Raw genomic sequence first — 22,658 nt, 5'->3', positions numbered from 1 at the left:
GTGCGCGCATGCTGATTAAGATCCATCAAATCTGAACCTTCCCTACCCGTCTTTCCCACGCTCTGCTTGCAGTCGCTCGTCCCGTGTCCAGTCCGCCGCCGCCAGCCTGCGCTGAATCAGATGTGGTCCTCCGATGCTCGAATCGCACCTGGCCACCTCGTCATAGTATGGCTGGTGAGCATCTCCGCGCACCCTCTGCGCCACCTTTCCTACCATTCACCGCTCCGTGCACGCGTAAAATTTATCCTTCCAGACGAGGGACATGGTCCAGTCTTTTATCGTCACCCCAGGCAAAGAGTTCAACAGCAAGTACGGCAACTACCGACACTCGGATCTCCTTGGTCTTCCCTATGGCTCCAAGGTGGCCTCTCGCACGGGAAAGGGCTTCATACACGTCCTCCGCCCCACTCCTGAGCTCTGGACGCTCGCTCTCCCGCACCGAACACAGATCCTCTACATCGCTGACATCGCCTTCATCACCTCATGGCTAAACATCCGCCCAGGCAGCGTCGTCATTGAAGCTGGTACGTGATTATTGCGTTCCGGATCAATGATCGCTCGGACCAGTCCTCCAGTCTTTTCTGCGGCCCTCAGAATTCTCACAGAATACATCGCCGTGGTCTGATGGTCTATCACGCGATGACGGTATCTCGGGTACCGCCATGGCTGCGTTTATTTCCGTCGCGCCAGCCTCTCACCGCGTCCTGCATGGAGAACGGACGGGCTTGCACTCTCCAGACCGCAGCCCGCTCTGACATAGTTTGTTTTGGCACCGATGGCAGGCAACGTTGCGCGTCTGCGCCTGATTGGCTGCCAATATTAGGTATCAGTCTGGCCCGAGATCCACATGTGTCTCTGCGTATCTCTCGGCCTCCCTGGCTGGGTTCTCCGATCGCTGTCTTTCAATTTGTCCAATCGAAGCCTTTGGCGCCCACGTCTTGACCCTCAAGACGTCCATTCCGTTTTTTTCCATTAAACACGTGTCTGTTCAGGGCTGACTTAGAGTTCGTGAAGGCACCGGCTCAGGCTCGTTCTCGCATTCAGTCGCGAGGACCGTCGGTTCCACTGGGAAATTATGGTCCTACGAGTTCCATGAGGCCAGAGCGAACAAGGCAAGGTAGCTCCTCCCTCGCCACCCCCGCGTTCGATGGCAGCTCGCTTGACATTGTCCTCCAGGGATGAATTCACTCGGCACGGCATGTCGGACGTGGTCACCCTTACCCACAGAAATGTCTGCAAGGACGGCTTCACCGTGGAAGATACTGCCGACTCGGGTACGACTATCCTCATCCGATTCGGCTGACGTCCTTGGCTCAATTTTGGGACAGTCTTCTTAGACCTTCCCGCACCATGGGAAGCAGTCGAACATGCGAAAAGGGCATTACGCGTGCGTGGCCGTGAATTTCCGCGCCCCGGCTGCTATAGAACTTATTTGCTATCCGATGCGCTCACGTCCATCAGAGAGACTGCATCACACGAATCTGCTGCTTCAGCCCGTGTATAGAGCAGGTGTTGCGCACCGTCAGCGCGCTGAACGATGCCGGCTTCACAGGTGCGCGCGGATCGCGAAAATGTACAGCCGCCCAGACAGCTCACCCGCCCCGGCTCCCGCGTGCACCGCGCAATTTGCACGCCCAGACATCACGATGTACGAGACGCTCCTCAGACCCCACGAGGTCAGCGAGGTGCCGACGCTCCTTCCTATCGGCGCGGTCAGCAAGAAGCTGCAGCAGTCCGAGCGAAAACGGGAAGAGAAGCGGTTGCGCCAGATATCCAATGCACGTGCACGGCATGCGGAGAAAAGGAAGAGGGAGCAGGATGGGGGCCCAGAGGACAACGATGCGACAGGCTCTAAGAGGGTAAAGACTGAAGACGAGACTCGGGGCGACGCCCAGGGCTCCTCCGGTCCATCAGCGCAGGACCCTGCATCTGTTGTGGCCCCCCTCGGGGCCAAGGACGAGGTGCGAGATGTGACAATGGAAGAAAACCCAGACACGCTTCCCCAGCCTGTCGACCCAAAAGCCCTCACCAGTGAAGTACCGACGCCTCCCCCGGCCACGACACAAATCGTGTCCAAGGTCATACAAGAAGTTCGCGGACACACGTCTTACCTCACTTTCGCATGCCTGCTACCTGCCGTGGCCACCCAAAGCCCCACCTGCCCAGTGGAGAAACACGAAAGTGCGCCATCCCCACGAACCCCGGCGTCTCAGACATCCGATGTCACGGCAGGGCCGTCTATAGATGAAACGTAGAGGTCCCCTCTACCCCGATCCTCCCTCATCTCGGATGACATCCGTTCGCTGACGCGACGATGCTCTCGCGTCTCAGGATACACACGGATAGCCTTACATACACACGAAAAACGAGAGTCGATGTAGGCAGTCTCATTACGACGAAAAATGTAAAAGTCGCTGCGAATAAAAAGATGTTCAGTCTTCGATCGCGCGTCTATAAGCCTCATCCTGCTCCCGCTCCTGTTGGAGCTGAGCGACCGACTTGCCCCGACGACTACGCAGAACCCGCTCGGAAGCAGGGGTAGGCGCCGGCGCCGGCGCTGACGCTCTCCCCCTCGTGCGCTTTGTTGGCGGAGGCTGGTTCGGCCCATCTGCGACATCGGACTCGGCGCTCGTGCTACCGGCCCTGACCCTCTTCTTGCCTTTCACCGGTGGCCCCCTCACTCTCGACGGTGTGCTCTTCCCAGAGCTCGAGGCGTGATTTGCACCCCTGCCACGAGGCGTCGCTTTCGTGCCCGCGGTGGCAGGCGAAGGCCGATAAGCTTCAGCTTCCGCGACCGCAGGCTGATCCCGAGCGACCATCGCCGTCGATGACGCGCGCGAACCCACCGCACTCTGATGCACCGAATCCAAAGCCGCGAGCTCCGCCATGGACTTGGGCGCGCCACCTCTCACGGGCTGTGGCGGGATAGACACGGATGACATATCGCTATCGCTGTCGTCGACGGTCTCCATTACGAGCGATGGCGACCCGCGATCTCCCAACGAAGCTGACGGCGCGGTGCTGGGACCAGGCTGAGGATCGGCATGTGCCGCCGCCGCCGCATCCGGTGCAGAGTCGAGGATCGGGTGCTGGAACTTGGGCAGATAGTAATGCTGCACGACGTCGTCCGCTGTCGTGAGGAAACCGCCCGATGCTTGAGCGTCCTGGGAAATCAGAAAATTCGATTGTAAAACCAGAAGAGCAGGCGGGCAAAAGGCTGAATGACGTCGACGTACGGGGCGCGATGTTTGCACTGTCACTTCGATACTCTTGCCCAGACCCTGATCATCTCCTCTGCCAGCGTATTGCTCCTGCAATCGCTGTCGTATCCGCAGTCCATGGACTAGCCGCGTCCAGCGCTTGATCACCGCCTCTTGGCGCTTGGCCTGTTCTTTGATTGCTGCGTTGTGCTCGTGTTCCCAACAAGCCTATAGAAAAGCATCAGTAGCACCACTGGGGCATTCAGATGAAAACCGCACCTCTAAAACGGTCTGCTCATTCTCCGATGCGACGACAATCCCAGTGATGACAGGGAATGCTCTCCGATTTTTGAACTCAAAGTTCGTCTATCGAGACGTCAAGTATTATTCGCGAGACATGTTCCAGGAGACAGAGAACATCTACGCACCACTGCCTCCGCGTAATCGAAGCCCAGCTGACGGGCAACCTTGCTGGCACCCTTGTCTGCCAGATCGGCGATCATGAAACCTACATGTCAGTGCATGTATCGACAGGCTTTGGTGAGAACAGACGGACTGGGTATATGGGCCGCCCCAACTGGTAACATGGACGGAACATAGAGATCGATGTTGCCGAAATCGTTTTTTGGAATAACGCCCTAATGAGACAACTTGATTAGCTATCCAACACTCATGAACGACACCTCAGTTCCGTGAAACGCACTCACATCAACGACAGGTGGCGGCCTATATAGCTCCGTCTGCCTCTCGGCATACAGCCCCTGTAACACGTCCGGGCCGTTCCCATCGGCGGTGGCACCCGCCTCTCTAAGGACCTCGATTTCTCTCTTGCGTCCGATCGTCGATGCACGCTGCTTGACGAACTTCATAGGCTGCTCGCCGGTGCGCACACTCCGGCCGCGGCGCATCCAGTTCTCTGCCGTTTTCAACGACAGAACGGCACTGCGCGGGTACACGGGCTCGCCGCGGAATTTCCCCAGCTCGGGCGAGTTGGGTTCAATCTCCTGATCGCGGTGGAGGTGGCGAGCAAGAACATATCTATACCGGTCGATCAGAGGGGAGAAGAGGGATAGAAACAAAGTGGCGAGACGCACAGGGAGTGATCTTTAAAGCCGGCGAGCGTGGTGGGCATGCCCTCGGTGATCTGATTGGAGGCAAGTTCGTCGTCCTCGAGGTCGTCTCGGTGCTACATAATGACGAAAGGCGCCTCGGGGCTCAGTCTAACGGACCATGCCTGTCTTAAGGAGAGAGATGATCTTACAAGCCGATAAGGCCTCGTGACGATCCCGAGGACCCTCGTCCACCACTCGCGTCTTCCCTTCCCCCCGACCTGCGCCTTTGCGACTTTCGCACCGTATTCCCGCGCATACCTCGGCGTAAGATCTCGTGCGTAACCGTCTTCTTCAAACGCGAGCACGTACGCCATACGGTTGTCGACTCTGGTCGTGCGCGCGATTGCGCGCGTCGCATTTACGGAGGATATGAGAGAGGCGGGATCGAAGACTTTGCGCTTGTTGACGATGGCTCGTATGGGGTCTACCGGTAACCAGCGTGCATCTGGGCGTGAAAACACCTCGGTCCAGAAAATAGGCGGGGTGGTAGTAGGGTCTGGTGGCTCTGTGAGGCGCATCATGGCATCATACGCAACCATCAGAAGATCTCAGCTGTCTTCACATAAATATAGACTGGGAAAAGTACGGAAATGCCTACGCACTAAGCGGCCGGCTTGAATTGAGGGTCTGTCCCTTGCTCCTCGTAGCCCGGAGTTTGATGATGGGTCCTACCTTCTTTTTTCCTTTGCCCTTGTCCTCCGGCGGAATGAATCCTCCGTCGAGTCTTTCTCCACCCTCCGGAAACTTGCCAGTAGCGGGAATCTCGACCTCTTCCATATCCAACTCCTCATCACCATGATCGCTCCCTTGAGCAGCCTTTTCCTTGCCCTTATCCCTGCCATTCATGCCCTTCAGCTTGGGGTTTGTTTTGGGCTTACCTGCCCCTGCCTGCCATGGCACACTCTGCAAGCTCACAACCAGTCTCGCAGGAATGCCGAGGGCCCTGCAAAGCGAAGTAAATAACTGAGCACTCACGTCTCTACTGCCCCATTTCTGCAACGCGTGTTTCATCAGGCTCTTCTCGCTCTTCACGACCTCGCCCTCATCTAACCAGCCTGAACCGATTTCATGCGCCTTGCCTTTGCCTTTGCCCTTCTGATCTGTGGGTTCGACCATCCCGGTAGCAAGGAGTTCAGACTGGACGTCGTCAAAGATGCGGCTGCGAAGATGTCCGGAGAGCACGACCTCAAAGAAATCTTGGGACCACCACTCAACCAAGCGCAGCATGGCCATCTCGAACATCGTCCCGCGCTGCAGCGCATCGGGTATGCGTGATTTGTGAATGTTGGCGAAAGTGTTTTGAAGGTTGAGTGGAGTTAGGGAGAGAAGACGCGCCTAGACATGCATCGTGCATGCGAGCAGAGGATATTGGCGCGTCGCCTCAATGAAAGGATGGTGGGGAACTGGGCACAAAGCTCGTACATACCTGAAGCAAAGGATCGCTGAGCCATTTATTTCGCACCCACGCATTTGTCAGAAGAGCGACTGTGTGCACTTTGTGGCAGTCAATGCGCACTAGGCGTTCGGCGCGCGATATGCCTCCCAGCTTCTTCCTACAAGTGTCGACATCTGCTGAGTATTCGTGCACAGTCAAGATAGCGGGTGGCCACATACTTCTCTTCATCTATTGCCTTCGAAGGATGTTTTCGGAGCGTGATCTCTATGTTCTGCCTTGTTGAGGGTTCCTCTTCGACGTGAAGGTCCTTGAGCAACGCGGCGTTGGAATCTTCGACGGGAACAGCAACTTCCTCCCAGTCCATTTCATCGTCGTCGGTATCGTCTGCATTGATGAGCAATTCTTCCGCATCGTGGATTGTCATCGTCAATGCAGATTTATTCGAGAGGAAGCCTTGTCAACACGGCGAAGAGCAACAGAGCTCCCATCCGGCACCACGGCGGCAGCAGACGGCAGCTGGATTTAAATGACTCACGTTATGTCACGCGACATCACAGGCGTGTTCCGGCAGGTTCCAGCTGACGTATGAGCAGGTGATCACAGCGATGAGCGTATGACGAGTCTTTTTTCTCTAAGAATTATTATACTGGTATTGCAAAAGTACACAAAGATACGACGCGAACGGGTACAAACACGACATGACGATACTAGAACAGCGCTAATAATACAAGCCTCAAGCTGGATTCACGGCTCAATCACGAACTGCAGCTTCAGTTCTCCGTCGACCTCGCAGGGAACACAATGCACCTTCTGCATATTCTCAACGATGAAGTGCGCACCACAATTCTCGATTTTCGAGCGCTCGTGGCTCGTGCACACAGCAATGACGGTCGCCCCTGATGCAACGCCCGCGCGAATGCCCGAAGGCGAATCCTCGAAGACGACGCACTTCTTCGCGTCAAAGCCGAGGCATTTGGCGGCGAGGAGGAAGGGGTCGGGTGCGGGCTTGCCGGCCTTGAGGCGCTTGTCGTCGGCCGTGATGGTGACAGGCGGAGGGATAATGCCGACGCGAGTCATGCAGCCATAGGCTAAGAATAGAGGTGAGGACGGAGAAACTCGATATAGGAAACGCAGAACGTACCGTAGGTCTTTGCGCCGGAGGTCGCGACTGCATACCGGCCCTCGGGGATAGATTCAATCATCCTTTTGACGCCAGGGAGGATCTGCACTGAGCGATCGACGCTGGCGGCCTCGATCTGCCATGCTTTGAACTCGTGCTCCTCGAGATGTTTCGGCTTCGAGGCGCTGAGACCGCCTTCGCGCTCCTGTTGCACCATCTCTTCGTGAACATCTTCCATGATCGGATCGTCGAAAACGTGCATGTCGGTGTCGGACATTACTGACATGGAAAGGAGGTTGCCGAGTGATGTACCGAAAGAGGGACGACGAGCCGCGGTCATGGATGGGGCGCGCGAAACGGGGCGGGATGAGGGAGCAGAGGAGCCTGGCGAGATAGACAGCTCGGGGGTAGCGAAGCCCGAATAAGCAGGGGTCAAAGGAGTCATGGGAGTTCTTGTCCAAGGCGAGTTGCTTTGGCTGCCAGGACCATGCCTGTGGTAGGCGTCGGCGTAATAGAGGATGGTCTCCTCGAAATCCTGGACGGCATCGTCCATCTCGTGCGCCTTGATGTGGGGCTTGAACTGCGCGAGGTTGTCGACGGCGCGCTTGCCGTGGGTGGCGGCGATCACGTAGGCCGGGTCCTGCCCGATGTCCTTTGCGACCTTGCCCCATGCTGCTTCGACGGCGGAAATCGAGTCTGTGAGTGTTCCGTCCTGTCAACACACTGGGAGAGTTAGCGCGAAGCAAGCGGTTGGTCCAGAAATTACACACCATGTCAAAGAGGACGGCGTCGGCGTGAAATGTTCGTGCAGACATGATGGTCGTAGAGGGTGTACTAAGATGATAGGTATGGAGGGTACGATGAGATTTAGAGGGTGAAGAGGCGGTAAACAGATGTTTGCCTGGGTGAGGGGCATTCTGTAACTGCGCTTGGCCTTATATACGGTTTGTCGAGCAACTGTCGCTGATCAGTTGCAACCGCCCTGAACAAAGGACTCCGGCGAGGATAACTGTCGCGGGAGGTCCAAAAAGGCAAGTGCGAAGAGGGGCGCCATGACGTCAAGGGCCCCAAGCATTTTGAAAGCAAAGGAGGAGCTCAATCGTCCAATTGACGATCGTCGTCGCCCTTAGCAAACTCATGGCGCCTGCTTGATGTGTCCGTGCGGAGCGCCAGACAAAAAGCGGCGATTCCGTGAGCCAGTGGATTTTGGGGCTCCTGAATGCCGTATATCGCTAAGGCGTCGCTGTGGGGCGCCTCTTCGCGCTGCGATAAAACTAGCGTATGCGTGAGTTTCTTGTTACGGAATTCATACCGCGTAGATGACAGCTGCAGCGTCATCATATTCTCTCGCAACCATATCTCCGCCCTGATCAAGGGTCGATTGGTTTTTTGTTAGAACGATCGAATATTGTGGTCGTGTCGTACCGCCTCAAATCATACATACACGGTTACCCTTTGATTTTCATTCGCAGGACCGAGCATGTCAAAACGCTTGAGCGACAAACGTGAGACAAGGCACGTTCTTGAAGCGTACTTACGCTTCATGCCTTGTGAAATGCCGCTCGTGGAGCGTCGAAGGGTTCGCGATCAGTCGCTCGCGACAAAGATGACAAGCAAGGCGCTACGGCGCTAGTCTTCTTTTTCCTTTCGAGACGAACAGGTGGTAAAAGCGTCGTGAAAATTTGCTTGTTTTCCTTGTAAGGGAATCTTCGTTCTTACGTCTCCATCTCTGAGACACTCCTCCAAGGTGATGCGAGTAGAAGACCGTGTGAGATATCACACGATGGCGCAGTAGAGGAGTGATAGTGGCTCACTTACTCGTCGACTCATCATCTACGAGTAGCCCTCGTACTTTGCTTTATGTTGGCTGTGCTGATCTCGCGGAATCCGAAAGATTGCAAGCCACATCGACGTCGACACAACACGCTGCCAAGGCATACAACAGTGGATATGCAAGAGGTGCCTTGCGTTGCCGCGGTTGTCGGCGACTTGACCGAAAGCAGTGCAACTTCGCGAAGCTTGCCATTTCGAGCAAGCAGCATCCACATACTCCCCTCCACATGAAAGGCGTAGGCGTCCCCTCCTTCCATACAGAAAATGGGGTCGAACTGCGTAGCGCTCCATAAGTGAAAGAAGGAACACGCCCGAACGCAGTTGTACGTTCGCCGACATGGGGTGATGGAGCCCTTGGAACGTTTGACGTGTAGGGGCCTCTCACTTTCTTGCTGGCTCTCCGTCAAGGCTGCTTTTAGAACAGATTACTGCGAGTCCACTCTTCTTCATCCATTCAAGCACGGACATGCGGCGCAGTGGCTTATGCACTTGTGGGACCCTTATTACCTCCTATCATTATCTCGACTGATTAGCTTTCCGTTGTTTTTCCGATTGATCAACGACATGAAATAGTCAAGAAGTACACTCGGCGTTCACAGCTTTCTTGTCAACAATGCAATGGCCAAAACCCATCAAATCACTGCTCGTGTCATTGTGCCCTAAAACAAAGCAGTCAAGGTGTAAGCTAAAAGCGCAAGAGTGTCTCCAATACCGTGCCCTCGGCGTCAGATTTGACAGGAATACAAGGCTCCTACGGAGTTTCGGCGCTCCTCGCTTCGAGTGACTCTTCATCCACATTCTCCTTCTCCGAGAGCGACTGGAGATGGAGATAAGGCTACTTTCGGCATATCTCCTACTAGCGAGGGGTTCACCGTTCAAGGCCTCGTGCGTGATGATATGCAGTGCCGGAAAGACTTGTATTGTCCTCAATCATATATTAAAACCGCCGTGAGGACTTGAATACTTAGTGATCTTGCCGGTCAACGCTACAGAAGAAGGTACATACCAATAGAACGCGCGCAGTGTGCGTCAGAGAAGCAGATCTCCGTCCTAAATCCTTCCCGACAGATATATTTTGGCGGTGTCTGCTCCCGTTCATGCGAGTGGTTATTCGATCTCGCGGAGGTGCCTGGCAAGCTGCTCCCTCCCACATACGTCTTGAAAGTCTTCTTTGCCTCCAGTGGTATAGATGATACCGCAGATCCGTGCTCGTGCGTGTGAGGATTCGTCGAACGGCTGTGCATCCGATGGACGTAATGTGAGGCGGCGCTCTGGAGATGCAGCTGAGACCAAACGCCGCCCCAGTCCGGTGGGTTCATTCATTCGACCTGAGAGGAGGACCTCAAAGACGCATAAGGAATGAGGGATGATGTGCTGCGCCCAGTCGAGAAGACTCCATGAATACTTATAGAACGAAAGCACTGGGAGAGGTACAATTGTAAGGAGGAATTATGGGGAATGAGAGTGAATAAGGCGGAGATGAAAAGATGCATCTCCAGAGCCTGCAGAAATCTCGAAGCGTAGATATTTACCTTATCATCCTGAGAACGTTTACCCGATTTCGTTCTTTCCGCGGACATACACACATCTCCCACCGCGTCAGATGTCGAGTTGCAGAGATTGGACATTGAACGGGGAGCAGAGAAAATTGACCGGTAACTTTCTCGGGAGAGTAGAGGAAAGAACGCCGGCTTTCTAGGGGATGTCGGTCCCCGCTCGTATTGCAACGATTGATACCAGCGAGAACCACTCGTGGCGGCAAGCAGTCAGTGGGACTATCGATTGCACGTGTAAAGGAGACCGACATCCCGAAGGCGGGCGGATACTGATCGGGTTAGCGGCCAAGTCGAACCCCCCGAAGCAGAGAAGGCAATTGCGCAGGTCAAAGTAGAATCGCACGGTGGACGAGCCGCTAGCTACCGCTAGTCACCTTCGAGACAGCGCAGGTCAAGGTGGGATCTCCAAGTCGCGCAGCTGCTAGTCGCCTTTGAGACGACGCAGACAGTGAAATTTTCTGTATGGACCGCTGACAGACACTTGCCTGATTGTGCTGATACTCGTCCGAATAAGTAGGAGGGATCCATCACCGTGTCAGGTTACACATATCCGAGGTTCGAGGCGACATCACGCATCATAAATGCGGATTCTACCGTCGCCCGGCTGGGAGTCTCGGACTGGACGTCGCAGTTGAAGATGAGGACGCCTGTGGACGTAGCGAAGCTCGACGAAATAAGGTGATAAGCAGGATTGGCTGACCTCTACCGAACAGGACTAATAACAGGGACCCTGCACAGATGCACGAAGTCATACCGAGCTTTGGACTTCGTCAACGTCAATCAGAATGATGTACGCTGATTACGGCTCTAGTGTATCGAAATATTGATGACCCCATCAGTGATGAAAGAAGCCTTTCGACATCGGGGGCTCGCGGATTCTATGATGGACAGAGGAGAACTGAGATCAGTGTTGGCGTTGTGGCGGCAGTGAACACCGTATATGCCATTTTGAATTAAAAAATAAAAAAAGGCAGAGAGCGCGAAAATGCCGATGTCTGTTTGAGCGGGCAATCGTCACTCCGAAAATGCAGAAAGAGATTCCTATACTTTACGCATGGTCAGAATTCCAGAAGTCCCGAGGCACGGCGCATACCCGTTTCCCAGGATATGACAAAAGATGGAAAGAAGGAGACATACTGACCGAGCAAAGGGCACAGCATGCCAAACTCTCGACGTGCAGAAGGGTGGAGAATGGTGGATGCAGCGAATGAGGAGCGAGAGATGGCCTGTATGGATCCCCGTGGCTTGGGAAGAGGGCGTGTAATAGGGCCTTGTTTGAGCGATCGTGATAGTAGAGCGGGTCGAGGTCGGAAGCGGGCCATGCGGGCGACGGGCGACGACGGGGGAACCCAAAACGGGAGGGCGAGGACATTCGGCGGAATACATTTATTGCGACCGCGTCGACCAGCGTCTTATCTTCTGTGGACACTCCATGGTCCCCACGTCCTTCTAGTTTCTCTCACAGGCGCCACGCGTGCCGTTCGCTCTTTTCAATCCACATTCTTTTTTCTCCACAACGTCCTGCATGTCATCCCAGCAGGCAGACGTTGACACCATGCACGGTTCTTCGTTGAACAGGCATCACAGGCGCCACGGCGTCGCCTCGCTCCAAGAACGAGACCCTTCACTCCTTGGTCTCTCCATCAGCATCAACCTGCCCTCTATCTCCATTCCCATTATAGATCCTCTCGTCACCGCTCTCATTGGTGATTTATTTCCTACTCATACAAAGACAACCGCTCCTGCGACGACGACGACGGCATCGTCGTCATCTGGTGGTAACAGTGGAGGCAGTGGCAGCAGCAGCGGCAGTAGCGGCAGCTCGAGTGGAAGTGGTAATTCTGGCGGTAGCGGCAGCAGCTCGGGCAGTGGCGGTGATGGCGGCAGCTCGAGTGGAGGCGGCGATTCAGGCGGAGGCGGGAGCAGCTCGGGCAGCGGCGGTAGCGGGAATAGCGGCTCGTCAGGCTCGGGAGACTCAGGATCACCCGGATCAGGATCCAGTAACGGTGGGAACAGCAACAACGACTCCTCCAGTGGTTCGAGTCCCGAGCACGCTACGACCGGCGTTGCCGCCAGTTCTTCGTCGATAGCATCAGGTTCTGTTGCGCTGCCCGGTGGCTCCGCAACTGGCAGTAGCGCACCTTCGACCACCTCAATTACTGGTTCCGCATCTCCCGTGAGTGGCACGGACGCCTCGATCGCTTCTGGCAACGCCGAAGTTGGCAGTGCAAACAACGGTGCTATTCAGACCGTGACACCCCAAGTTGAGAATTTTGCCGCTGCTCCTGCGGTCAGTAGCCCGAGCCCTACCGTTGTTGGGGCCACACAAACTGCGGCTAGTTCTCTGGGTACGGCCGCCGCTCCTTCGAACTTGGGCAACACCGGCAGCAACGGTAGCAACGGTGGCTCTACGTCCACCAACCCGTCGGACCCGACCACGTCCAATACAGCTGAGGCCGCTTCCAGCGGCTCCCATTTATCTGCGAGCACCCTTGCAGGAATCATTGTAGGCGTCCTACTCCTCACCGTCCTCGTTGTCTTCTGCCTTCTACGCCGACGTTCTAAAGCTCGCCGCGCGCAGAGGAGGTCTCAGTGGTTTGCTGATCGCCAGCCTGTCGAATCGACTCGCGCCGCCACGCGTATATCTGCGCGCAGCAGCTTCGGAACTCCTTTCGAGCAGCGATTTTCCTTCAACTCTCCACCAGATAGTACGGTGCCTGGCTCTCCATCGGCCGCACCCTTAGTCGCGGGCTCGGAACGAGTCTTTTCACCCATGGCACAATACGCTCCGGTCGCAGTCATGGTATCTCCAACATATACCACGTCTACCAGAGATATGGACGGTCATCATAGGGCATCCGTGTTCACTGTTGCTAGCACCATGTCTTCCTCCAGCACGAACTCAGGCGACGATCCGGAGTCGCAATACTTGTCTATCCCAGCTCCCGCCGTCATCGCGCCAAACCAGACCAATCTCATCGGCGTAGAGATCCCAACGACGCCGATGTCCGTGCGACCCTTCTCTCCGAGCGAATCCTTTGCTTTCCCGAAACCCCCAGGGCTGTTACGACAATCTTTACAGGACATGCAAGATCCGTTCGGTGACAATTCATCCTACAACATCTCGCGTGTCTCGATCGCCGCCACGGCGCCTCGCTCTTCGCACCCTCCTTCTATCAGCTCCGCTCAAAACCCTTTCGCTGACAGCGCAAGCGTCGACACAGGCCCCTCCCCAATTTCTGACATCGTACCCGGCATCCCGCACAAGATCTTCCGGCCTTTCGCTCCTACCCTCGTTGACGAGCTGGCAGTGGAAGTGGGCGAAGAGGTGCTTGTCCTGCAAGCATTCGATGATGGGTGGGCACAAGTGAGGAAGGGGGAGAGGGGGCCTAAGGGGCTGGTTCCTCTCGACTGCTTCAGGGAACACGGGGAGAACATCCCAGCTTTCCTGGCTTCGAAGAGAGTCAGCAGCTTTTTCGTGGAAGCTCTATGATCTGGTAATTTCACGCTTTTGTCTTCGCGGACGCGGTGACCTTATTTTGAGCTCTTGCAGACTTCGCTACGCGCCGACTACGCCCTCCAATCGTTCGTTGAACGTTGACCATGTTTTTATTCCCCACCATTGTCCTTGTTTTCTAGGTTTCCGGACTGCGCCCTCCAAAATGTGCCCTTATCATCGTTCGTTAAGCCCGTCGGCTTTCTTGTCATCCATATGCTCGTTGTAAAGCGGTACTTCTATACCCAGGTGTGGTCTACTTTTGCGTGTTTCGATAGTGGTGTGGAGGGGGTGCATAGGATCTATTGGATAGGAAGGAACTGTGTGCAGATTTATACGCTATGTATCTTTTCCTTCGCTCCGTGTTTTCAGTGGTGTGTCACATTGCTTTCGTGCGGACTAGCATACGTACATATATATACCATTCGGCCGTTGGCTTCTTGGTTTGCATGCGTGCCGTCGGCGTATCCTACGCCGTTCTTGCAGGTCGCCCACACCAGACCATGCTTTCAATCACTACATGATTTGATCTGTTTCACGAATGTGGGTTGCATAATAATCCATCCAGCATGTTTTGTTTCTTCAGCCAGAAACCGCCACGGCTAGGTCTCTCGATGGAGAAATAAGACCTTGACGCTCATCTCGCTCAAGCTCGTCTCCTGTTTGAAGCACATACAGCCGCCCACGACGGCAGCACGACATATCGCCGGAGGATAGGGCGCGGGGAAAAACCCTGAGTTAGTAACTGAGTTAATAACTGGGGAATTATTAATACGTCACTAACACATACCTGCTCGAGCTAGGATTTCGGGGTGTTAATAACTATTATCATAAATGGTAATTCAAAGGAAATAGTTTGAGAATTTAGCGAGAAAGTTGCCAACAATACAGTTTGGGGTGGCTGACTGACATCTCGATGAGATACGTCTATGCAACAAAATGATACCCAAAGCTGTCATGCACGTTGACCCATCTCTTTTTATATTATGATCATAGGAGGACACCAAAAAGATATAGAGGCGCGACACTACCGTGTAGATATCCGTGTGGATATATCTGCTACCGAAGACAATATTTATTGTTGCAATAGTCTAGTGGCCATGCAAGGGTACTGTTACCCATGAGCGTTGGGTTCGATTTTTCATCGGGCAAACATGTTTTGACCCTTTCCCCATCGCGTAGTTCATGTTAAAACATTGAAGTCTGATGTATTACTTGCTCCACAGTGGGCTGCTCGTTATGTTTGCGAGGGTTAATAAAGGTGCAATCTCCACTGGCTGATCACACTGCTAGGGCATAATTTAATATAGTTAACTTAGAGGAGTTAATAACTGAGTTGATAACCAAGTGTTATTAACATGTCATGTTATTCATCTGCGAAAAACTCTTGGGGAGTTTCTCCTCGCGCCCTACCGGAGGACCACGGAGGGCTGCCCAATGACGAAGTAGCCCCACATGGCTCGGCCGCCGTGCCGGCGGCAGAACGGAATTTGCCTGGGCCCAAAACCTCCCCTTTGACTCACGGAGTCGTTCGTCTTCCGAGGTCTATAAGTAATATGCTCACAAATTGCCTCGTCCTTTCAACCATCGCCTCCAAAGGTCGAGTGCACGAGGCCTGATGTCCACCCAGACGTCGCAAGAGCTCTCGCGGACGCACACGATAGCGGCCGAGAAGCAGGACGAAAAGGTCGACCCGCCGACGGACGTCGTATTATCGACCGAGTACGAGGTGACCCTGGGCCCCGAGGACGATCCTCAGCAGCTGCCTCTGCTCAGGCGGTGGCTCGCTGTGGTGACCATCAGTTGCGCGTCTGTGTGCGTCACATGCACCTCATCAGCGGTACGATACATCCACCCTGCTCCGCGACACGTTCTCATGTAATGCGATTCCGCGCCTCCAGGCTGCATTTACGGAAGCTGGCGTAGCGCGCGAGTTCCATGTTAGCAGGGAAGTTACCGTACTGGCCATCAGCCTGTTTGTCATGGGTCTTGGCGTAGGGCCTTTGCTTGTTGGGCCTTTGTCTGAGGTATATGGAAGGAATATCATATATCGGATATCTTTCATCATGTTCTTTATATTCTCGTGGCCGGTAGCCTTTGCTCCCAATATCGGTTCGTCTCACCTTCCGTGTGTCCGTCTGCTGCCCAACGGACTTTGTTTCTATCTAGCCGTATACCTGATCTTTCGATTTGTCACTGGCTACTGCGGCGCGGCGTTCCTCAGTGTCGCCGGTGGAAGTGTCAGCGACATGTTTCCAAACTCGAGAGTTGCGACGTGCGTTTCCGCGTCCACTAGTAATCGAGTGTAATATTCATCAGCATTCATCAGACCGATGGCCATCTACACCATCTCGCCGTTTCTTGGCCCGGAGCTCGGGCCACTATTTAGTGGGTGAGCCCAATCATATTATCTCCTTTCCCCACCCTTGATAACGCGACCTTTCAGATTTGTCAATCAACACCTGGATTGGAGATGGACCTACTACATCATCATCATCTGGATATTCATTCAGACAATAGGGCTCATTCTGGTAAGTCCTCGCGTTCCGATCTGTGGTCCCTGCGTTCACACATATTCTTAGTTGGTTCCGGAGACGTATATACCCGTGATCTTGAAGCAGAAAGCACAGAGGTCTGGCCTTCTCTTGTTTATTCCTGGAAGGAACCTGACTGATGTGACGATAGAGTGCGGAAGGAAACTGGAGAACTTAAATATTATGCGCCTATAGAAAGGACGAATAAAAGCCTAATACAGGCTCTGGCGATCAGTTGTTACAAGCCGTTTGGTAAGCTTTCCGACGCAGTGGAACGTTTATCAGGCTCAATGCTGATGCATCTTTGCTGCTGTCAGAGCTGGTTCTGCTCGATCGGATGGCACTCCTGCTCAATCTGTGGTACATCTCCTTATATCTTGTTCCCCCTCTCTGTCATAGCTCATATGATATGCTCGGTCGTCAGGACAGCACTCATCCTGGGAATTCTGTATCTCGCCTTCCAAGCCTTCCCAATCATATTTGAACGAGGCCATGGCTTCAATGCTCAGATGACCGGGCTGACATTCCTCGGTATCGGCCTGGGCATGGTCATAGGGTTGTCTACACAGCCGTACTGGAACAGGTGCGTAAACTTTAGTGCCACCTCCGCACAGACACCCTCTAACGCCCCCTGGCCATAGGAAATTCCGCGAGTACAAGTCCGCGCACGGTGACCCTCCCCCTGAATTCCGTCTGTGCATGGGACAAGTCGGGGGCATCCTCGTTCCCATCGGGCTCTTCTGGCTCGCCTTCACGACCTACCGGAGCGTGCACTGGATGGTGCCCCTCGTCGCCTCGATCCCATTCGGCACCGGCACGTACTTTGTCTTCACGTCCACTTTCACGTACCTGGTGGTCGCCTACCGTCCGATTGCCGCGTCCGCGATGGCGAGCAATAGCGCGATGCGCAGCTCGTTTGCCGCGGGCTTCCCGCTATTTGCGAACGCGATGTACGCCCGTCTCGGGACGGTGGGTGCGACAGCGCTCTTGGCCGGCCTGACGACCCTCATGGCACCGCTCCCGTAAGCCATTTTCCTTCTTCTCGCCATTGTCCGTGTGAGCTTATCGGTTGCCCGGACAGGTTCATATTCCACAGGATAGGTGGGCGACTGAGGCAAAAATCGAAGTTTGCCGTCAAGTAGGTTTATCCTGGACCGTAGCGTAGGCTCTCACCGGGATTTTTTGACGTATCTGTTTCATGAACGAAGTATAATGTCCCCACTAATATTCTCCACGCACTTAATATCTCCACGACGTCACGCACACGTCTACTATACATCTCGCGACCGTCATGGACCCGTTTAAGGCAGAGGCGAGCGTGCGTTCTCACGATGCGAGCGCGTCCGCGCGAGATCTCGATATACCGTCGGCGCGACCAATGAATGAGATCGCCATGAACGAGGCGTGTCTGGATGAGGCTGCGAGGCCTAATCGGAGCAGCGAGGTCCGGTCTGATCAGCTCCTCAACAGAGCACGTCGTACGTCGTACGTCGTCCGCTCAGTTGAGTTTGGAGATCTGGCCGCTTCTAGTATCTCCTTTGATGCTGGCCCGCGTTAGTGTTCCCGTGAGAACGCAAGCCCTGCGAAGTAGACGTCTGCGAAGACGAAGAGGAAGGCGCGCGCATCGAACACGCGTCGAAACTGAGGAGAAATAGGAAGACCTTCGGGCGATGGCCATCTAGATGTACGTCGCACGGACGCGGACGGACGAACGACGGGGAGGGCAAATGAGGATGCGGCCCAGCCCGTGGCCGCCCCGGAAGCTGATGGCGCGCGGCGTTGCCGGGCGTCTCGTCGCCGGTCGCCTGGCTTGCGATTCGCGCATCGAGATCGGCGGGTTGGGCGATGTTGATGAGATCTGGGACTGCGAGGGGAGACAAGGCAAGGGGAGGTGGACGCGAGCGAGCGCGAGGGAAAGCCGGAGCGCTGCCGCGGGCGAACGCGGGTCGCCACGGAGGGCGTGGTCGAGTCCACGAAGGATTATGTTCCGGTCACGCAGGGTAGTATATGATACGAGTTTTGACAGGGTTTGTGCCCTTGGGCTTGGGTCGATAAAGGAGGAAGCGGGCAGCCGTCGATGAAATGCAATGTAATGTTAAATCGACGTAGATCGGCTCCGTCCTTCTCATTAGGAACGAAAGCCCTGTGCCAAGTATCGCTAATTAAACTGCCGTCGCAAAAGCGTGTCATTGTCATGTTGGGTCGACAAAAGTAGCGCGCGCGATGAACCACGCCGTGTATGAAAACACCATCTCCGCTCCGTGCTCACACTGCACCTCCTCGACTCTTGCGTCACTCCCCTCGTCTTGTCTCCGATCCAAGCTCGTGGCATTGTTTCAGCCAAGAACGGGCGTCAAGATGAACTTTACTCCCGACGAGCGGCCCTGGAAACGCCGCGCTTCGACGCCTGCGCATTCTAAGCTTCGAGCGCACCCACGGGTGGACGCTGGGCAGTGGGCAGCATGCGCGGAGAAGCGTGCGCGCGGATAAAGCGGAGCGAAGACAGGAGGGGGGAGGACGTGACCTTCGCCTTCGCCCGGCCATCAAATCGCGAAGACACAACAATCGCGCGCATACACACGCGCACGCGCTCCGGCGCGTGGATCTGCGCAGGAACGAGCGAGTGGGTGGACACGCAGATAGACGCAGATGCAGCGTTCACGCGGGCCCGAGCGCGCGATCGCGTCGCTATCGGGGTCGCGGACGTCCGCCAGCCAGCGGTCGACGAGGCACGCCCGCGCATCCGCAGGCGAAGAGCAGAGAGCACGCAGGCTCATGCAGGCCCACACGGGCGCGCGCGCGATAATTTCGCGTACTATCCATATCAGACAGGCCAGCCCGTCCAGCATTGCAAGGCCGCGGGGTACCTGGCGCACGGGCATATGGAAATCAGATGTTCGTGTGCCACTGTTATTACAGACGCAGATCATAGATGGATGGAATTCTGTGTTGGTCAGCAACGGAGACTGGATCGATGGATCGATAGACGTGAGCGACTTGTGCGTCGCGCAAGCGGTCGCTTGTGAGCGGTCTCGTCCTCTCTCGTGCCGCACAACTAACGGGCGGTCAATTCAGTCAATCGGTCGTCGTACAATTACCGCACAGAAATCGTGGAGTCGGGGACGTCACGAGGGCTGAACACGGTGCAAGGGAACGAAGGCGAGGAGAGGAGGAAGGGGAGGAAAGGGGGTAGGAGGGACCGAGCTGATGATAGCCGATGCGGAAGGCGAGGCCCACGAAGAAGACGAAGAACGAAGCCGCTGCGACAGGGGGCCATATGATAGGGTGACCAACCAGGGCGAGGCAGCCTCCGGAGGCACACACCTCCAATCTCCTACATGATACAATAATAATACGTGCGCGCGAGCTAGACGATGACAATTGCAATTGCGATTCCGATTGGAATTTCGACACGCGCGCTTGGCTCATTGGGCTTCCCGCTGCTTCCCGTTCATTGGGCGGTCTGGGCCCTGCGCCGTGCAGGCCAAGAGAAGCCGGGTGCAAGATCCCAGCGCGGGGGCGCTGGCGAGTCGGGGCCTCTCTCGTCGCATCGCCGACTCGGTGACTGGTGGTTACTGGCGCGGCCGCGGGTGCGCCCTGGGCATGGACAGCGTGCCTGCGAGGAGAGGCGGATCACGTCTGTGGAAGCCGCGGGACTACCGTGGCGGATGCGAAGAGGAAGGCCGGCCGGGTGAGGAGGAAGGGGACGGGGAAGGGGAAGGGGAAGGGGGAGGAAAAGGTTCATGGGGCGTCGAGGCTCTCAAGGCTGCGCCTGAACGAGCGGCTCGAGACCGCTCGAACGTCCATCGTGCGCGGCGGTATCAGTGTCGGCACGTCTTTACTCACGCTGAAGTTTCCGCGGCCCGACCCGCACGGGCGTTCGACCTAAGCCTCAGGTCAATCGGTGCACCAAAAAAAAAACACATCGGTCTGGGACCGTGTGCCCACGAACCAGGAGCCAGTATGTAAGTTGCGATTGCTGTCCAGAGGAGGCTCGTGGTCGTTACCAGGTGCGCAGATAGCGCGCCGCGAGAAGCGCGGTGGGCCCAGAGCCTCGCGCAGGCCTCTCAGCAAGTTATATGTGGTACAAGGCGTGCAGAGACAGATCCCGGCCGCGACTCGCGCTCGTGGATCTCAGCACCGCCGGAGGGAGAGATGTCCGCGCGATCTCGACGGCTGGAGGCAAGAAGGCTGCGTGAGCAGCTGTAGGAGCGGGCGCAGTCCAGACTCGAGAGCGCGGCTCGTCCCCGCGCAGGCTGAGATGTGCCCAGGCGTACTCACGCTCGCGCTCGCGCCTTGAAAAAGGCGTTCATAGATCAGAGCAGACGTGAAATAATGGCTGCAGCCTGGGAAAGAAGCGACGCTTGCGGGAGAGGGTACAAATGCAATACAGCGCGATGCGGGGCAAGCACGACATGAGCCTATATGAACGTGCGCCGATGTGGAGGGGAATAAGAGGATCTGCCGGCGCGCATCCTGTTCGGCGACGGTGCCGCATCAGCCCCTCTGCCCCCTCTCTCCTCCTCCAAGAACTGTCTGTTTGTTTTGGACAGGCGCGCGGGCAGGCTCCTGCACGTCGCCGTTACCGCCGTGTCTCGTCTCGTCCAGATCGACGCAACATCTGTGCATAAGGAGCACGACCTTCCCATCTATTAATAAGGTGAGCGCGATGGCACTGATAGTCACACGGCCCCGACGCTGACGCACACGCCCACGGACTGGGAGCATCGGAAAGCCGCGCGCACGGTCCGCATAGCGCCTCGGGGTTGAGGCACAAAAGTCCGGGTCCGGACCCCTCCTCGAGTGTGCAGGTGCGACCCTAAGTGCTCGTGTGGGGGGCTGGCGTCGGTGGAGAGTGGAGAGTGGACGCCAGCGTTGCGGAATGTGATTAACCATGCGGGGCGCGGGGGCAGCGGCGCGTGTGTATCCTGAGGGGGCGCGTGTCATCATGACGGCAGACATTGCAAGGACGTGGGCGGCTGGAGGAAGACTGTGGGTCGGAACAAGAGGATGAGCACGGTTCGAATCGCGGTCCGTGGCTCGAGGCCTGCAGGCTGTAGATGACGACAGGCCCAAAGGAGATAAGATTGCGTCCGACTCCCAGAGAGGGAGCGGAGCGAATGTCGTGCACGCTGCGCATGTTCGTACGTAGAGGGCGTGTCAAGGACGGATGCGTTGGGGAAAGAAGAGAAGCTTGGCAGAGGGAACAAAAGAAGACGGAAGAAAAGAAGCCGCAGAGGCGTGTCCGAACCAGGCGTGTTCCCCCATTCGAACTGGACGGCGGGCGGCGGGTGGCTGACGTCCGTGGTAGACGCGCCGATGACGAGCTTCTGGTGGCTGAGCGTGCTGTCCGCCGCGCGCACGGCCACGGAAGGCTGTGGTTGAGGTCGTCGCGGCGAGCCAGAGATGGAATTTGGAGCGTGTGAGCAAAAGGACGGCATGCTTCGCATCAGGGTCTGGCCATGTCAGTGCCAGGAGTGTGATCAGGTCCCGCATCGAGGGACTTTTGTGTGGCGTCCGGGGTCCTCACTCTCGAACACTTGCGACCTGTCATCCTGATTGGCTTCGTGCGAGAGAATCCGTCCTGTGCGTCCCGTGTCTTCGTGCGCGCTGACACGCGCCGAGCCCGGCCGCGTTCCTCGCTCGCGGCGCCCGCTCGATCAAGTGCGAAGGCGCGAAGAGGGTCGTGTGTGTGAATGCGAAGCGGAAGGCGCGGCTGCACTGGGAGCGAGGTGCAGGTACTAAGGTGATGGTGGCGAGTGGCTGGCGGTGGCGCTTGTTGTCGGCGCTGTGTCGACGGGGAGATACGACGGCACAGAGACTCGCATGACCGTGCTGATCCCGCTGTGCTCGGCAGATTGGGTCGAGGAGGCATCGTCATGGCTACTGGTAGAGTACAGCGAAGCGACGCGGCAGCCAATCCGAGGATAAGAGCGGTGGTGATCTGACAAACGCATCATGGAGTACTAATGGTAGGGGCTCGACGCAGACACCAACGACCCAGAGGAGATAAGTGCCCGGGACTGATCGTATCAGACGGGATGCGACGTGTCGGAATGCAGTAAGTGGGATGCGGACGCCGTGTCGCGGCGCAGAGGGGAGGCAGCGGACGCCAGGGTGTCATGGGAGCGGACGGGATCCCAAATAAGCAGGAGGATGACCGAAAAAGGGCAGAGAGAGAAAATGGAGGGGAGGAGGGGGAATTGGAAATGGAAGGGCGGGCGCGCGGTGTCGGGCGCTTGGCGAGGAATCATTTGTGGCTGGGTCCGACAGGAGCGAAGGGTTGCTCAGGGTGCGGTGGGATTGGGCGCGGTGGGTGGGGGCCGGGCTGGACCGATGGAAGGGCCCATACGGAGCATAGGGAGGGGGGTCGCTCGAGGGGACGGGCGGCTGAGGATGGCGTAGCGTCGC

The 22,658-nt window shown here is 56.3% G+C and overlaps 10 protein-coding genes across 10 annotated transcripts; 4 read left to right on the top strand and 6 right to left on the bottom strand.

Annotated features, from left to right (window-relative positions):
* Positions 1 to 120: 120 nt before the first annotated feature.
* HETIRDRAFT_384346 (uncharacterized protein) lies at positions 121 to 3,096 on the top strand (the record flags this gene model as incomplete). The annotated part of the gene is made up of 8 exons (XM_009548193.1): positions 121 to 174; positions 254 to 524; positions 1,015 to 1,117; positions 1,177 to 1,274; positions 1,329 to 1,387; positions 1,462 to 1,552; positions 1,639 to 1,931; positions 2,007 to 3,096. The coding sequence occupies 8 exons, from the start codon at positions 121 to 123 to the stop codon at positions 2,253 to 2,255; spliced, it is 1,218 nt and encodes a 405-aa protein (XP_009546488.1). The 3' UTR covers positions 2,256 to 3,096.
* Positions 1,175 to 5,924, bottom strand: HETIRDRAFT_475418 (uncharacterized protein; the record flags this gene model as incomplete). Its single annotated transcript, XM_009548192.1, has 13 exons — positions 1,175 to 1,274; positions 1,329 to 1,387; positions 1,462 to 1,552; positions 1,639 to 3,164; positions 3,237 to 3,428; positions 3,480 to 3,566; positions 3,629 to 3,684; positions 3,757 to 3,838; positions 3,908 to 4,238; positions 4,295 to 4,386; positions 4,462 to 4,817; positions 4,915 to 5,647; positions 5,739 to 5,924. The coding sequence occupies 10 exons, from the start codon at positions 5,922 to 5,924 to the stop codon at positions 2,433 to 2,435; spliced, it is 2,847 nt and encodes a 948-aa protein (XP_009546487.1). The 3' UTR covers positions 1,175 to 1,274; positions 1,329 to 1,387; positions 1,462 to 1,552; positions 1,639 to 2,432.
* Positions 5,925 to 6,452: 528 nt separating this feature from the next.
* Positions 6,453 to 6,910, bottom strand: HETIRDRAFT_318801 (uncharacterized protein; the record flags this gene model as incomplete). The annotated part of the gene is made up of 2 exons (XM_009548191.1): positions 6,453 to 6,796; positions 6,850 to 6,910. 2 exons carry the CDS (start codon positions 6,908 to 6,910, stop codon positions 6,453 to 6,455), a joined length of 405 nt encoding a protein of 134 aa, XP_009546486.1.
* Positions 6,911 to 7,291: 381 nt separating this feature from the next.
* Positions 7,292 to 7,540, bottom strand: HETIRDRAFT_247971 (uncharacterized protein; the record flags this gene model as incomplete). Its single annotated transcript, XM_009548190.1, has 1 exon — positions 7,292 to 7,540. A coding segment is annotated over one exon (249 nt), but the record flags the coding sequence as incomplete, so codon positions are not given.
* A 2,228-nt stretch (positions 7,541 to 9,768) lies between these two features.
* Positions 9,769 to 10,850, bottom strand: HETIRDRAFT_384339 (uncharacterized protein; the record flags this gene model as incomplete). The annotated part of the gene is made up of 3 exons (XM_009548189.2): positions 10,703 to 10,850; positions 10,194 to 10,646; positions 9,769 to 10,054 (listed from the first exon to the last, which is right to left on the bottom strand). The coding sequence occupies exons 2-3, from the start codon at positions 10,466 to 10,468 to the stop codon at positions 9,769 to 9,771; spliced, it is 561 nt and encodes a 186-aa protein (XP_009546484.1). The 5' UTR covers positions 10,469 to 10,646; positions 10,703 to 10,850.
* HETIRDRAFT_459062 (uncharacterized protein) lies at positions 9,831 to 11,589 on the bottom strand (the record flags this gene model as incomplete). Its single annotated transcript, XM_009548188.1, has 4 exons — positions 9,831 to 10,035; positions 10,194 to 10,646; positions 10,703 to 10,864; positions 11,355 to 11,589. The coding sequence occupies 2 exons, from the start codon at positions 11,587 to 11,589 to the stop codon at positions 10,758 to 10,760; spliced, it is 342 nt and encodes a 113-aa protein (XP_009546483.1). The 3' UTR covers positions 9,831 to 10,035; positions 10,194 to 10,646; positions 10,703 to 10,757.
* A 35-nt stretch (positions 11,590 to 11,624) lies between these two features.
* HETIRDRAFT_459061 (uncharacterized protein) lies at positions 11,625 to 14,153 on the top strand. Its single transcript, XM_009548187.1, has 3 exons — positions 11,625 to 13,714; positions 13,771 to 13,895; positions 13,963 to 14,153. Exon 1 carries the CDS (start codon positions 11,743 to 11,745, stop codon positions 13,708 to 13,710), a length of 1,968 nt encoding a protein of 655 aa, XP_009546482.1. The 5' UTR covers positions 11,625 to 11,742; the 3' UTR covers positions 13,711 to 13,714; positions 13,771 to 13,895; positions 13,963 to 14,153.
* Positions 14,154 to 15,331: 1,178 nt separating this feature from the next.
* On the top strand, positions 15,332 to 17,389 carry HETIRDRAFT_316894 (uncharacterized protein; the record flags this gene model as incomplete). The annotated part of the gene is made up of 11 exons (XM_009548186.1): positions 15,332 to 15,553; positions 15,615 to 15,825; positions 15,883 to 15,988; positions 16,043 to 16,105; positions 16,160 to 16,244; positions 16,296 to 16,345; positions 16,399 to 16,499; positions 16,565 to 16,607; positions 16,672 to 16,830; positions 16,889 to 17,269; positions 17,329 to 17,389. The coding sequence occupies 11 exons, from the start codon at positions 15,332 to 15,334 to the stop codon at positions 17,387 to 17,389; spliced, it is 1,482 nt and encodes a 493-aa protein (XP_009546481.1).
* A 412-nt stretch (positions 17,390 to 17,801) lies between these two features.
* HETIRDRAFT_451574 (uncharacterized protein) lies at positions 17,802 to 18,376 on the bottom strand (the record flags this gene model as incomplete). The annotated part of the gene is made up of 3 exons (XM_009548185.1): positions 17,802 to 17,888; positions 17,957 to 18,173; positions 18,243 to 18,376. The coding sequence occupies 3 exons, from the start codon at positions 18,374 to 18,376 to the stop codon at positions 17,802 to 17,804; spliced, it is 438 nt and encodes a 145-aa protein (XP_009546480.1).
* Positions 18,377 to 18,709: 333 nt separating this feature from the next.
* Positions 18,710 to 20,456, top strand: HETIRDRAFT_427143 (uncharacterized protein; the record flags this gene model as incomplete). The annotated part of the gene is made up of 6 exons (XM_009548184.1): positions 18,710 to 19,142; positions 19,180 to 19,269; positions 19,323 to 19,436; positions 19,462 to 19,532; positions 19,731 to 20,212; positions 20,258 to 20,456. 6 exons carry the CDS (start codon positions 18,710 to 18,712, stop codon positions 20,454 to 20,456), a joined length of 1,389 nt encoding a protein of 462 aa, XP_009546479.1.
* Between the last annotated feature and the right edge of the window lie 2,202 nt (positions 20,457 to 22,658).

Source organism: Heterobasidion irregulare (assembly GCF_000320585.1).
Source record: "Heterobasidion irregulare TC 32-1 unplaced genomic scaffold scaffold_05, whole genome shotgun sequence".
Lineage (NCBI taxonomy): Eukaryota > Fungi > Basidiomycota > Agaricomycetes > Russulales > Bondarzewiaceae > Heterobasidion > Heterobasidion irregulare.
The sequence above is the reverse complement of the archived record's forward strand: the minus strand, read 5'-3'. Positions and strand labels throughout refer to the sequence as shown.

Coding starts and splice junctions, on each gene's coding strand:
- HETIRDRAFT_459061 (XM_009548187.1), top strand. CDS start 11,743: ATGTCATCCCAGCAGGCAGACGTTGACACCATGCACGGTTCTTCGTTG.